This window comes from Fistularia commersonii, chromosome 20 (assembly GCF_037954325.1).
Source record: "Fistularia commersonii isolate RoL2024-O1a breed Wild chromosome 20, RoL_Fcom_v1.0, whole genome shotgun sequence".
Classification (NCBI taxonomy): Eukaryota; Metazoa; Chordata; class Actinopteri; order Syngnathiformes; family Fistulariidae; genus Fistularia; species Fistularia commersonii.
Genome location: NC_141303.1, coordinates 5,170,221 through 5,184,060, shown reverse-complemented (window position 1 = coordinate 5,184,060; position 13,840 = coordinate 5,170,221). Strand labels below are relative to the sequence as shown.

Sequence of the window (13,840 nt, the reverse complement as noted above, 5' to 3'; positions counted from 1 at the left end):
AATTTGTCATTTTTATTAAACTTTCTGTTTAAGGTTGTCAAATGCTGCCTTTTCCAGTGGGAAGAAATATGTTATTTCATTCTCTTTGGCTCATACTGGTCATTTTTTTAATCATTGTCTATCTCTGAATTTTTTTTAGCTAATCTCTGTTCGCATCCTTTTTTATATTAGTTTCTCACAAATACTCTTGTAATTTAGAATTGCCACCTCATGAAATAAGAAAGATGTAAAATATGAAATGATGAAAAAAAAAGAATTTATGACTAAAACAGATTTTTCTTCAATATTTTCTGCTAACTTTCAACGAGACTAATCTGCAATTCAATGTAGGATATGATAAAAATGAAAATCATACAACTGATTTATTAAAACAATAACCTGGTTAGCCTGTTGTGTGCAAGAAATTAATCTGAACTCACTTGATAATGTGTTGTCTTTTGTTACAGAAACATCAAAAGTAGAGTAAAGAGTAATCACATATTAATTTATTTGAAATGAGTTGCAATGCAATGTTACCACAAAAACCAATGTACCATTACAGTCAATAATATGGTTACAAAAACATTTACATAATAAATTAATATACTGCAGTACCACATGAAACAGTAAACATAAAACCCCAAACTGGGGAATTGTATTTCATTTAAAAACAAACAAAATAAAAGGAGTTGGTTAAATGTACAAAATTTCAGACATTTAAAAGGCAGCCTCTTTTCTATTGTTTGTATTGTTGTACATATATAAATATAAATCTCTAAGTCGTAGTTATTCTAATATGTCTGCAAAGAGGACCCATTGAGGTTCCAGCTCGACACCAGATCCTTCGACGACCTCCGTGCTGACAACTATTTCATTATGAAACAAATTCCTTTTACACAATTGCCATCATAAACAATTTTCGCCAATGGTTTTGTGAAATCAGGTTATGATCAAGGGATATCTTTAAAAACTATTCACTGCCTCAGGCCTACTGATGTCTCTACTGCACTGATATCCTTTGAGTGAAATGCCGATTTGATTTCAGTTTTGCACTTCATTGCAATGGTTATTCGATGATATTCATGTTTCTGTAAACTCATTAAACACTATCAGAAAATAATTTGCTGTTGTAAAGTGCATGCATCACATGCTAGTTTGTGTGTTTTCAAAGCTGATACCAGCAGAAACGCTTAAACATTATTAGTTAGCTATAGTACTACAAGCTTTTTTTCCATTGTAAAAGAATAAATGGACCCTTCACACATTTGTAAATCTTTGTGTAATATTCCCCCTCCCCCGACATTCAAAACTGTTATTACATCCCCTTTATCTCAATATAATTCCCTTTTCTCGGGCCACGAACAGGAAATCTGTAACCAACCTTTCATCAAACAGGAGAGGCAAAGTACATTTCTTTTTCACGACATTCTTGTTCCTACATTAAATCGTTGATTTTCGGAAGATTCCGACTACACACACCTCTGAGGTCTTTCTACAGCTGTACATTTCTAGCTCTAGCTCAACTTCCACTATTCAAATGTCCAACGGGGGGACTGTGCGGGTTCAAAATACACCTCAAATAATCCCGTGGCTGCCATCTTTACCTACATTTGTTCATCCATGTATTTCGTATCAAAACAAAGTGCAGTGAACTGAAGTCTGACCGCTGTGGTGTCATCCCAAGCAAAGACGACAAATTTAAGAACACGATTTTAAACTGCTGAACACTGATGGCTGTACCTGAGTGCCAGGCTGGGCCTGATCTGACAGTGTGTGGTGCACATTTAGTGGCTGGTGATCTGAACATTAGCTGATCAACTTGGCAGACATGCAGTGCTAGATTTGTGTTACATGAAGTTTTTTTTAAAGGTGCACGCCACTGATTAGTATTGCCCCTAAGGGGATGTTGGGAAACTTAAATGATACATTGAAATATAGAAAACCTGAACAGGTTCAGGATTCTGAAGTTTCCCTAAATATAGTACAATACATCAGCTAATATTATTGATTTGTATTGGTATTTCACAGATATATTGTCACTGATACAAAATATTGGTATGTAACATTTTAGATAAATTACAGATCTGATCAATTAATTGTAAATATATACATTGTGACATTGATGTCTTGGTACAGACCTCCCTCAAAGTGACATAGATTTTTTTCAAATCAGTATTAAAGCAGTAGTTTACTCTTTGTGGCATGTCACCCTATTTTCAGTGCAGCATCAGTGGAGTGCACCTTTATTGCCTTTTACAAACCAGTCTGATGACTCCTTATAAACAACTAGATAAGGATACATGATTCTTTGTCGACACGAGACATGATTTATGCAACAATTGATGATTATTGAAGCATCGTCTAACACTAATCTAGTTGTCTAAAGCACATCCACTACTACATGACCAGATCACTGATGGACTAAAGGGCTACCATTGATATCACAAGTACAACTGAATAGTTGACAGAACCCCGCCCAACATTAAAAAAAAAACAAAAACGATTCATATTAAAAAGTTAAGCTACACAATTATTAAACCTGACATAATCAAACTACTGAGTCAAAGTACTGACATGACGAGCTAAATCTTTTTCAGATGTAATATCGGAGCCTTATGTCTAAAGGAGCTCCTGGGGACGTGAGAAGAGTTGCTGGGGTTGAGGTCAATATCTAGGACTCAGAGGTCAACAACGGGCAGCATTTACAACTGACCTGTCACAAATGTGGCACACCATATCCAAAAAAATATGTTTTGTTTTTGTTCATCCAGCTATCATTTCCAAAATTAAATTCCCTTTTCCGAAAAGTACCCAAAAACTGTGCAATTTCACTTAAGTGTATACAAAATATTCAACTTTTAACATTCAACTAACATCTAGTAGAGCGTGAACCCAAAACAAACATGCGATGATAGGTGGAGCGAGGAAGTCTGAATTCTAAAATTAAAGGGTTTGCTCTTCGATCCTAAGCGTGCAGAGTTCTGATCCTCAAGACTTTATTTGTGATCAGTCATTAAATGCCAGAAAAGATTTCCAAACACAACAAATAATATTTACACTTGACACCCTGACTGGCCTGCTGGCATTTTGAGGTTCAGAGATTCTGCCGGGATTTGTCTTCCTGGCTCGGCATAAACTACACGGATGCATTCAATGCATTCAATTTACAAAACAGACGTATCGAACTGCAGGTCCCTCACCCCAGCCCATGATGAAGCCTGAGGAGTTTTAAAAGAGCACTGTGTTTGTTTTTTTTCCCCCTCAACACTTCACCATTAGCGAGCCAGTGGCTAATCAGGAAGTGGGGTGTTCAAAGTAATACTGATTACTGGCCTCTGTGGACAAATCATGCAGTCGGGATACAAGGGGGCCATAGCGCTCGGTTAAAAAGGTAAAAAGATTCACAATGGAAAGAGCTATACAGGTAAAGATTTGTGTCTATATTGCAAATCTAGAGGACGATGAGGCCGGAAAAGTAAAAATTGCCGTGAGGAAAGTAAGTCTGTGAGTTCAAAATATCGAGGACAGGGTTATCTCTGACTCTCCGGGTTACCAGGACCCTCTTCGACCGGTGCCACGGGATGTCCTGGAGACAGGATGCTACGCCTTTGGCTTTATGTGGGACAAAGGACTGCGGACACAAGAACAGATCCGTTAATTACCTTGACCATTTTGTATCACAAGGGCAAAATAAAGGAGGACTACAAAGTATGAAAAGGCAACTACCGCAAGAATGTGAGCTGAGCAGAAAAGAACTACAGAGGAGAAGAAGACGAGTGAGCGACTGCAACTACGAGCTTGCCAGTAAAGGGACAGCGTGTGAGTGTGGTCATGTATTTCGGGGAAGGTGTAGTGCAGCCACTGCACAGCACGGTACGCACTACAGCAGATTGTGAGTGAGTGAGGGAGGCAGGGGGGGGAAGAAGGGGGGGGGGGAAGCTGCTGGCTTCACGGAGGAAGATAGTGAAACTATGCAGACATGGTGAGCGTGAAAGAGAAAGGGGCATTTAGGAGAGGGAAGCTGAAGGTGAAGAATCTGTTAAGGAGTCAGTGCCTCACAAACCTCAGTTTCCACTGCTCTCATACCAGAGCTACCCAAAGGACAATGCGGCACAGATGAGAGACAAGGAAGGCACAGGTCAAAAGTGAAGTGTGGCAAAAAAAAAAACCCAGCCGCCCCACCCTTTAATCATTGCTTCTGGTTTCTTTTATTCTGTTTATGCTATACGCTGAGGTTTAACCATATAGCTCTCAGGGGATCTCTGAAATTCTGATGGGACCATAACAATCAGAAGCCAAGTGTGTTTATTTATATAGCATCTTTCAAAGACAGTAGATCAAATTGTGTTTTGCAGCACTAGCATAAAGCTGAATATTTCTTTGAGTTGAGATTTGAGCTTTGAAAATCATGTGGCCAGCGATTCAAATTGCTCCCTGCTGTTGGTGCAGAGAGGCGACGCAAACTGTTCTTTGAAGAATTTACCTTTGAGAATATAGTCCGTTAGCAGGGCTGGAACCTTCTCACTGTCGTCCCTCATGGCGTGGAGGACTAGTATGTGGGAAGAGATTTACATTAAGGGTTGGAAATAGGACGAAACATGACAGACCGACAAGCTGGAGCATCAACCACCTTTAACTATGAGACAATTTTTTTGGGTGATTCTTTTGGGGAATGGAGAAAAATTAGGGTAGAGATTCTATAAAAGAGGGTGAAACTATCTTGCTCTCGGCTGAACCGCCGATTTCCAAAAGAGTTAGCATGTTATTTAAATATGGTGGTCGGTTTGGGATTTCACTCACTCTTTGTGAGGATCTGAAGGTCTTCTACAGAAGGGGAGCCCACTTTCTTCTCATAGGGAATCACTGTGGTCAGGTACTGAGAGGAAAAAAAAAGGAACAGTTTTACAAATACAGGTGAAGGATCACTACGTTTCATCTGGGAAGACAAACAGCCTTAAAACATTTTTTTTTCCGAGGCTGAACATTTGGAACATGAGAGCAGGTTTGAATGCAGGTGCTGGCTGGTTTGGACCTTCCAGAGCCCTGTTAGCAAATGTTCAGTGAGGAAAATGCAGGGATGATGCAACAGTGAATTCTGGTCTTCGACCAAAGGGGGAAAAAAAAAAGAACAAAGCAAAAAGGCTGAAGGACTGGAGGTGTTTGCTGAAGACACACTATAATAAATCCAACAACAATGTCTGCAGTTCAAGCCAAAAAAAGCATGAAAAAGAAAACTGAAATAATGGACGGACAACAACAAAAGCCAGTGATATCTGTGGAAAAAAAAGGAAATGGATAAACATGCCGATGGGGAATACGAGAATCCACGGAGAACAAGCATTAATCCGAAAGTTGAAAAAAAAAAAAAAGACAAGAAAAGCAGAAATGAGAGGAGAGAAATAGAAAGGGGCACCTGTTTGTCCCCTCCTGTGTTGCCAAAAGTTTGACGGATGCCATTTTGAATGACATTGGAAAGTCCCTCCAGAGTGAGAAGCTAAAAGGAGGGAGAGAAAGGAGGGGGAAATGGCATAAAGAGAGATGAGGAGGGAAAGAAAGAAAGAAAGAAAGAAAGAAAGAAAGAAAGAAAGAAAGAAAGAAGCAGCTTCTCCATGTAAAAAGTTGTGCTGCAGTCATGAATGACAGCTGACAGCACCAGGAATCAAGTAATGGCATTTCATCACTATTCAGAAGAGTTTAGAGATAAAGTCCAGTCACAATTTGGTTTGACGGCAGACTCAGTTTAATACACTATACCTTACTGATTCCATTTATTCTTTAGTAACCACATAATCACTTGTAAGGGTAACAATTTAGCTTAACCTCTTTTGAACTTTTAATTGTGACAACCGCTGTTCATTTAGTGGTTGTTTTTTTTTTTTGTTGTTTTTTTTTTGTTGTTGTTTTCCTTGCAAGTGTTGGGAAAAGATTCATGTTGTGGGTTTTTTTGTTCTCTGATATTCAAGATATTTTTTTGTAGATTTTCAGGTAAATTTAAATAAATGTTGTTAGCAGTCTTATACGGGCCAGTGAGACTTTGGAGTCAACCTTTAACTTGACGATGCATATTTTGAATTTTTACATATCGTAATACAGTGGAGCCGAAGTGCAGTGTTACTCTCCTATTAATCGTGCAGTACAGGGGTTTATTCTTGTTTGTGTGTCCCTTAACACGCCACCGCCGAACTCACCGTGCCTGGGATGTGTGTGCTCGCTGTCCTCTGGCCGTTGGGTCCAGTTGTTGTTGTACTTCGTATTTTCTTTTTCTTCCGCAGCAGCTCACGATGCTCCTTCTGTCGGTTCTGCACGTCGATGAGCAGTGAGATGAAACTGTTCTTCACCTGGTTTTGCGACAAAAAACACATTTATGTTGCTACTTAAGAACACATGGCGAATTCCCGATAACATTACTTCATCTATAGATATCGCTCATTTTTATTTTTAAAAAGAACATATTGTTATATAAGAGGTTAATTCACTGCTGCTAGGAATTCACTGGCCTGAAGAATGCTGCGAGCCCTGCAGTCTGCCTGCGCCACACAACAGATGTTCAAATAACCATGCTTCAAGTCTCATTTTGAACTTTTAATGTTTCTACATTTCCATAAAAGCAGCGTTGAGCTGTTTCACTGTTAACTGACACTTTCTGCTTCTGTGACTTTGAATCATAAGACTGTCAAAAGCATGACACTTTTTCAGACAAAGCCTGAGTATTTGACGAGACTAAAAGGACGCTCAGGTTGACGAGGTCAACGTAACGGTACCTCCTTCTCGTAGTCCAGCTCGTCTCGCAGGGCCAGAGCTTGGATCAGCTCTTCGCTGTAGCTGCGAATGGCCGACTCCACCTCCTCCAGAGTCTCTGTCAGCTCTGACATAGACAGCTGACGCAACCCTGAGGGAGGATTGTGTGCAGACATTTTAGGTTTATGGAAAAAGTAATGGGGAAACCATTTATAATAATTATATTGTTATTTAGCATTAGAGAAGTTCAAGTAAATACTTTGTCATTTGCAAAGAAATATGCCGTTATAAAAAAGGTTAACAAATAATAATTAATCCAGAATTTTATTATGCTTAGTCACTCGGACTTGACATTAAAAAAAGTTTATGAGGGCAAATATAACTATTGATTAAAGTATGACTTTCCACTTTTTCCTGTACACTGCTTGCTCAAAAGGATGTCAATACAAAAATATCAAGCACTTCAACCGAATCGAGCAAGCCTAATGCCTTTTTCCATTTCATTTTATCTATTCTCGATCAGGAAAAATTGGACCTGGATAAAATACATTTTGCAATTCAGATGTTATTTGTTTTCAGAATAAGAACTCTTCTGGAAAATCTAAAAGTTACTTGCTTGCCTTTATTAAAATGTCATAGATCACCAGCAAGTCCAGTAGAACCTTGTTACTGAATTGAACAAATAACTTGCAAGCTACTGACGTTATGCTGGTGATCTATGACATTTTAATAAAGGCAAGTCAGTAGCTTGCAAGTTATTTGTTCAATTCAGTAACAAGGTTCTACTGGACTTCAAGTTTTTACTTCTTTCTATGTGTCAGAATCATGAATTCTAATTTAAAAGTATGTACAAAAAAATCTAAGTCCAAATCATACTAGTGTAAAAGTTCATCTACCTACTTTTTCATTTACTTTATTACTTTCTAAGAATGATGATTGTGTAATGAATGATTGTCAACACAGCTACATATCTAAAAAAATCTTAACTAAGAAACTGTGAATTCATTATCTACAAAGTCAGAAAGTACCATCATTACGTCACTGATATGCATTGTCATTATTGAAGCATAGAATATTTAAAACTATAACAATTAATTTATTTGGGGCTTAATTAGTATGCATAAAGAAAATAGTTCATTTTCTACTTTTACTTCTCCTCTGTATAGCTTTGAGCGCAGTTGTTTTTAACAGTCATGGTTGCAAAAATAGACTTAGAGATCATTCAAGTGATGCCTGAATGATAATGGTATAACTAACACTCCTTCGAGCAAATGTGAAATAAACAAGAGAGCCGGGGAGTATTGACCTTGTGGCAATGCTGTATATAAGAGGACACGGTCTGACCCCTGCTCACTATTGCATCACTGATGAGGTAGTTAACCAGCCAACAAATTTGGAGAAGGTAGCGCGTCTGTGCTTGTGTATATGTCCATGCCGGGGAAAAAACAAGGTCTGGTGGAATTTTGAGTTTTAGTGTGTGTACTTTTTTTTACATACTTTACCATGAATTTGCTATTGCATTAAATTTGCAATTAAGTTCGGACTTATAGTTTCTACACTGCCAACATTCTGCTAGGCTTCGTAAGGGAAATGAGCTAAATCTAAACATGAGTTTTCTGATTTTCACACATTCTATGTAGGATTACACGAATCTATTGTGACAGTTATTTGAAGGTGTTACCAGCTGCCCAGTGTGGAAAGCATTAAGTACATGTAACTTGTACATGATTAAGCATTCTGTGATTGCGTTTGAAATAAATATACATGGTGGATTATATAATACCAGGGGAAGATGCAAATCTGTCTGTTTGTATTTGTTGTGAATATGTTACATAACAACATTATCACATGAATGCATGAGTGTAAGGGTTTGATCTTGGACAAGACTGTGTGACCTATCACACTTCATTAAGCGATTTAGAAGAACTGCCAAGAGGCAGCAGAGTGTAAAAAAAGCAATGCACAAGCACATTCGCATAGGCAGGGGTTGGGGCACAATTCCACAACTGTACATGGACAGATATTTCGTTCTCCGTCTCGCTTTTGTGAATGTGAACGGTAACGCTGGTACTCACGGTCTTCATAGCTGGTATTAGATCCAGAGCGCTTCAGAGCTTGGAGGTCCTGAGAAAGCATCGACAAATCAGACTGGGAGGGGCTGTCATCATCCTCTGGGTCTGGAGACTCCTGCATCATCTCCTCTATCTCCTCGATCACCTAGACAACCCAAAGAATTATACACACATTAAATGGTTATGTAATTTTTTTTTCTCCCTTTTAAATAACAGTGTACATGAAATGATTTCATTGTTGAATAGTCTGATAAGGAAGGGCTCTCAACAGAAGAAAACAAGGCAGCTTTCAGTAAAATACAGACTTTCTTTGTTCCTCTCTGAGAAGAGAAAAATACAGACGATAATATTGCAAATGCTACCTGTTCAGCAGTGAAAAGTGGCTCATCATTGATACAGGAGACAATGATTGAGTGCATATCCATCTGCTCCCTCAGTTCCTCGTCATCTGATAGATCCAGAGACTGGTTGTCCAACTTCTGTCCGTGATGCAAGAGGGAGAAGAAATTATGGAACAGAGAAATAACTCACAGGAGACATTTACAACTCTGTTGTTCTTCAGAGATATCTCAAATACAACACTGTACATTACTGGAAATGCAGCCTGGGCGTTCACTCGATATATTACAAACTAAGCTCGATTAAGGACTGCCTGTGTGTCCCTGGGGTACCTCATGGTCAACAAGGTTGAGGGTGGGCAGGTGTAGGGAGCGAGTGTGTGATGTCTTCCAATCCACAGGCATCACGTTGCCGTAGTTATCGGTCAGAGTGTTCCACACCCTAGAAGAAGGAGGATGCAATAGGGCAATGGGGATCAATGATATACTTGGGTCAGGTAAGCAATATTGAGATTAAAAGAAAAAAAGTCGTATGCAAAGGACGAAATATAACGCATAGGTCTAGGGCAGCGGTCGGGAACCTATGGCTTGCGAGCCGTATATGGCTCGTCCGGTGACGGCGTATGGCTATCAGATTGCCAACTAGTTTATCTGCGTCAACCCTCATAACGGAAAAGATGGCGAAAAGAAAAAAAGACAATGACTACCGTGCACTCTGGGCTGCGTGGACAGAGGAATTTGCATTTGGATCTAGGCTTTTATGGCTCTCCCAGTCAAAAAGGTTACCGACCCCTGGTCTAGGGCTTGAACGAGGACCAAACGTTCAAACTAGGTGAGCTTGGAAAGCAAAAGCAACGCCTGCTGCATTGCGTTCTCCCGTCACCTGCAGGACCTAAGCTTGTCAGCTGCTTTCTGGAGGCAGCCATTAATATCAAACTTTGAGTCACCTCAGATGTACTGCTGGGCCATATTTACAGACAAAAGCCCCAGAGCCTGGCAGTCTCAGACAGTGAGGTATAAAAGGTGTACAAACGACAGAATTTATATTAAACTTCTTTGCTTGTTATTGATACATTTGCTGGAGATCTGAAGCTGAGAGGTTCATGGCGATATTCTCTGATGCCTGATGAGTCACGGAACGAGACTTCAGTTCAAGGCGGGGAATCTTACAGAAGCAAGATTCTATTTTTGAGGTAACTTCAAACAGCTGACATCAAACTGTCAGGAGCAGAAGACCAGTCTAAGCCTCCTTCATTCAAAAGAATACTGTTTTTAATTAAAGCCTGAAACAAATAGTCTTACCTACTTAAATGAGGTAATACTAATATAGAGTGTTAGTGTCACTGAACCGACCAACTGCAGGTTTTACAATTTTATACAGAAAAAGATGCCCCGGATGACAGCTAAAATAAACTCCAGTATTTATAGATGCCATATATAAAAACGACTTAAACTATCTTTCTAAAAACTATTCGTTGACAAATATAAAAATCTCTGAAAAATATAACATGCAAACACATTTTTAAGTTTATTCAAACATCAAAAAATATTAACACACTATACTGAGCTTTTTCATAATTGTTAAAAGTGTGTGAAAGGGCATGAAGTGAGGTGCTATTTATAGATCACTGTGAATTAAATATCTTTTTTAGACATATCCATCTGCAATTCTAGTGAAATTTAGCTCAGTGTAATCTGCAGTTCACGCCATCTGTTTGTTTGGTCCCAAGAGGGGGCAAAACAAGCGGCTGCATTATTGTGCATGTATCATTTATGGTGACACAGCATCAAGTCTGTGGAGTGCATGAAATTAATGTACATTCACATTATAGTGTTCATATTCTTGGCCCCGACTGCTTTGAATAGTGAGAGGTTGATGCTGCAAATCCATGCGTCAGAGAGGGTCTGCATGCCCCCTCCAAGCCAAACCAACAACACAACCAACACACACACACATAAACGTTTACGTAACTTTCATGTTTCTCCCTGAAGTGTTATGCACAGCTTGGAGAGTCTGAGCGGGTTGTTGCAAACAGGGCAAAGACTGTCAGGAAATATTTTTTGGTGCCTCAGGTAATGTCACTGTCTCTAGCAATCTTCAACCAGTAAACCAGTAAAAGAATACAAAATACACTGGACACTTTGGATTCACATAGAGCACTGCATTTAAGATTTCAGTGAGGCATTTGTTTGTTTTCTTCAATGACAGAAAAAAATCTGCCTTGATTGTTTGCCAATGTTGGTTTATCCTTCGCACATCATGCATGACACACACGCCAAGACTTCTGGCTTGTCATTTCTGTTGTTTGTTTCCACCATGATTTTGCTTGCAAACTTGTTAAGCGCCTAAGCACGTTCTGCAGAAGTGCAGCCATCCAGAAAAGACTCACCCCGCCACTGCTCTTGGCTTCTGCAAGACCCTGTCCAATTATCTCTCTCCTTTACTCTCTCTAGATGTTGAAATGTATGATTTTTTTAATGGATCATTGAAAGAGGAACACTGACATTAATCTTTGTAGAATATGACTTCCTTTGCCATCAGAACTTGTTCAGATGAGAACATGCACGACAAAGTATTTCGCTATAATGAAGGGGAACTTGTTTTGTATGTGATAACATCTTACAAGTTCAGAATGTTGCACTTTCGGGCAGCCAGAGGAGGACAGAAGGCAGGAGGAGGGTGATTCATCTGCACTCTAGTGAATGTGACGTTTGAATTAAGCGTGGGATGGATGTGACTGAGTTGTGACGCAATATCTTGTTGTCAAGTGAATACTTGCTGTGGATTCGATTGTATGAAATACTACTGACAGACCACTTGTTTCATGTAACAAGAAGGCTAACTAACATTATAGCCATTAGGAAAGTGTTTGCTGCAATTATACAACGTGTTTCACAGTAAGCAGAAAGTACGGGATTGGAGGGGTAAAACAGTAAATATCAATACTTGCTTTCATTTATTAAAAAGACACATTTCCAACTAAACTAAACGGATAGCGAAGTTATAACTTTCAGCAAACCAGATGGAAATCGAGTCCTGATAACGTGGCACGACCCTCCCACTGGGGACGAAACTCCTCTCACTGTTCTAATGGTCTTTTAAGCAACTGCCATATATAAAATCAGCGAATTGCTAGTACTATTATGGAGATAAACAATAACACATTTAGTCGAAAGGCTACTGTTAACGTTCAAGTATCATAGTATAGCTTGCTTAATTGGAGCCAGCAGTGATTTCAAGCTAATGTTCTGACGGGTTGATGTGGGTTAGCAGAGTAAGGCTACGTTGGCTAGCTAGCGAAGAGATTAAAAGTTCACGCTGTCAAAAACAGAATAAAGGAACACTCACTCGTCGTCTTTCAAGTAATTTTCTTCTGAGATAGGTTTCACGGGGGCTATATTTTCCGTCGTGGTGTTATAGTTTCGGAAACACACTGTCAGCTTCTCGTCAAAGTCGTGGACGAGGTCCTCCATCGACTTGAAGCTGCAGATCTCCCCGGAGAAGCTGTTGTCCAGGTCTGAGAAATCGTCGAGGCCTGACGAGGAATCCGCGACATTTGAGTTCAGCTGGTCCAGCTGGGCGGCCGAGTCCAAGGACGGCTTGAATTCGTTGAAATCCTGCCAGTCCTCATCGAAGTGGGCTAACGGCGCCGCCGCCATAACTGCCGTGGGAGCTGGGTTTGCGAACGGTAAGATCACCCCGCCGATGTTGTGTTTTCGGTTCTGAAAGGCCGGATAAAACGGTGAGGCGGAGAGGGAGACCGAAAGGGGGCGTGTTTGTGTGACGTCATAACCGAATGTCCCGCCCCTTTTAGGGGGCGCTAAACAAACCCTGCGAGCACGGAGGCATCTAGTCTGTTAGCGCTCGAGTGACAGCAAACTAAGCAGTCGACTTGGCGAATCTCAAAGAGGCCCCTTTAGCTTTGTCCAACATTGTAAAAATAAAGAAATACAATACAATTGTACAAAATATCTGATTTCTTCCCACGGAAGCCGGTAGAAAATGAAGCTCGGACTGGGTTTGTTATTTCATTTACTTATTCTTACTTTGATTCTGCATTTTAAATTTGGGGATAAACCGTAAACTGGACTGGTATCTTTACTCATTTCCAAATTTACAATGATGCATTTACTCAATTAACATATCGCATTGCAACATCATCCTCTATGAAATATACCAACGTCAAAGGTAAATGGCTAATACAATTTTATATGGAAATGTAAGGTCCAAGACAAGTCTAACAACAGTAATGTCATTTTATTGGCAATTTCTTTCACGGAGAAAAAGATTTCTCCAAAGTGGTCTGGGCCCAGACCTCAAGACATTTAGGAGTCATTACATGGCTCATGACTCACCACAAAGATGAAATTGAAGAAAAGTCATTTGACACATGCTTTGCAGAAAGCAGTGATTCAGGGACATTTGGATCTACAGATGGGTGGAAGGAGCTGGTATTGCCCGATCTTGATGTTGGGGGAGTTCCCAATCTCCTGCCCCATCAAATGTTCGTGGGCCATTTTTTTTCAAAACCCTCAATACTTTATTGAAAATATTCATACATGACTTTTCCTACACAACAATACAAAACAGTACAATCACTTCTGTAAATAACACATAAACGCAAACCCACACATCATCCCTTCCCGCCCAAGCCCAAGGAACTTAGAGATGCTACAGTAAGCCCTTAATATTCCCCACCCTGTCCCTCTCTC

The 13,840-nt window shown here is 39.8% G+C and overlaps 1 protein-coding gene across 3 annotated transcripts; it reads right to left on the bottom strand.

The window, feature by feature from the left end:
• Window positions 1-463: 463 nt before the first annotated feature.
• On the bottom strand, window positions 464-12,871 carry fez2b (fasciculation and elongation protein zeta 2b). Of its 3 annotated transcripts, XM_086167071.1 has the most exons (11): window positions 12,477-12,871; window positions 9,461-9,569; window positions 9,152-9,268; window positions 8,793-8,934; window positions 6,741-6,868; window positions 6,168-6,317; window positions 5,393-5,473; window positions 4,780-4,855; window positions 4,463-4,528; window positions 4,043-4,070; window positions 464-3,610 (listed from the first exon to the last, which is right to left on the bottom strand). In XM_086167071.1, exons 1-10 carry the CDS (start codon window positions 12,785-12,787, stop codon window positions 4,060-4,062), a joined length of 1,191 nt encoding a protein of 396 aa, XP_086023197.1. In that variant the 5' UTR covers window positions 12,788-12,871; the 3' UTR covers window positions 464-3,610; window positions 4,043-4,059. The 3 variants fall into 3 exon arrangements, with proteins under 3 accessions (XP_086023197.1, XP_086023196.1, XP_086023199.1); XM_086167070.1 differs by lacking the exon at window positions 4,043-4,070 and having other exon boundaries at window positions 12,477-12,868; XM_086167073.1 differs by lacking the exons at window positions 4,043-4,070; window positions 5,393-5,473 and having other exon boundaries at window positions 12,477-12,867.
• Between the last annotated feature and the right edge of the window lie 969 nt (window positions 12,872-13,840).

Excerpts from the sequence above, each read along its gene's own strand:
- fez2b (XM_086167070.1), bottom strand. The coding sequence starts at position 12,787 with ATGGCGGCGGCGCCGTTAGCCCACTTCGATGAGGACTGGCAGGATTTC. Across the intron at positions 8,935-9,151 it reads CACTTTTCACTGCTGAACAG|GTGATCGAGGAGATAGAGGA; the intron begins GTAGCATTTGCA and ends TGGGTTGTCTAG. Across the intron at positions 5,474-6,167 it reads GCACACACATCCCAGGCACG|CTTCTCACTCTGGAGGGACT; the intron begins GTGAGTTCGGCG and ends CCCTCCTTTTAG.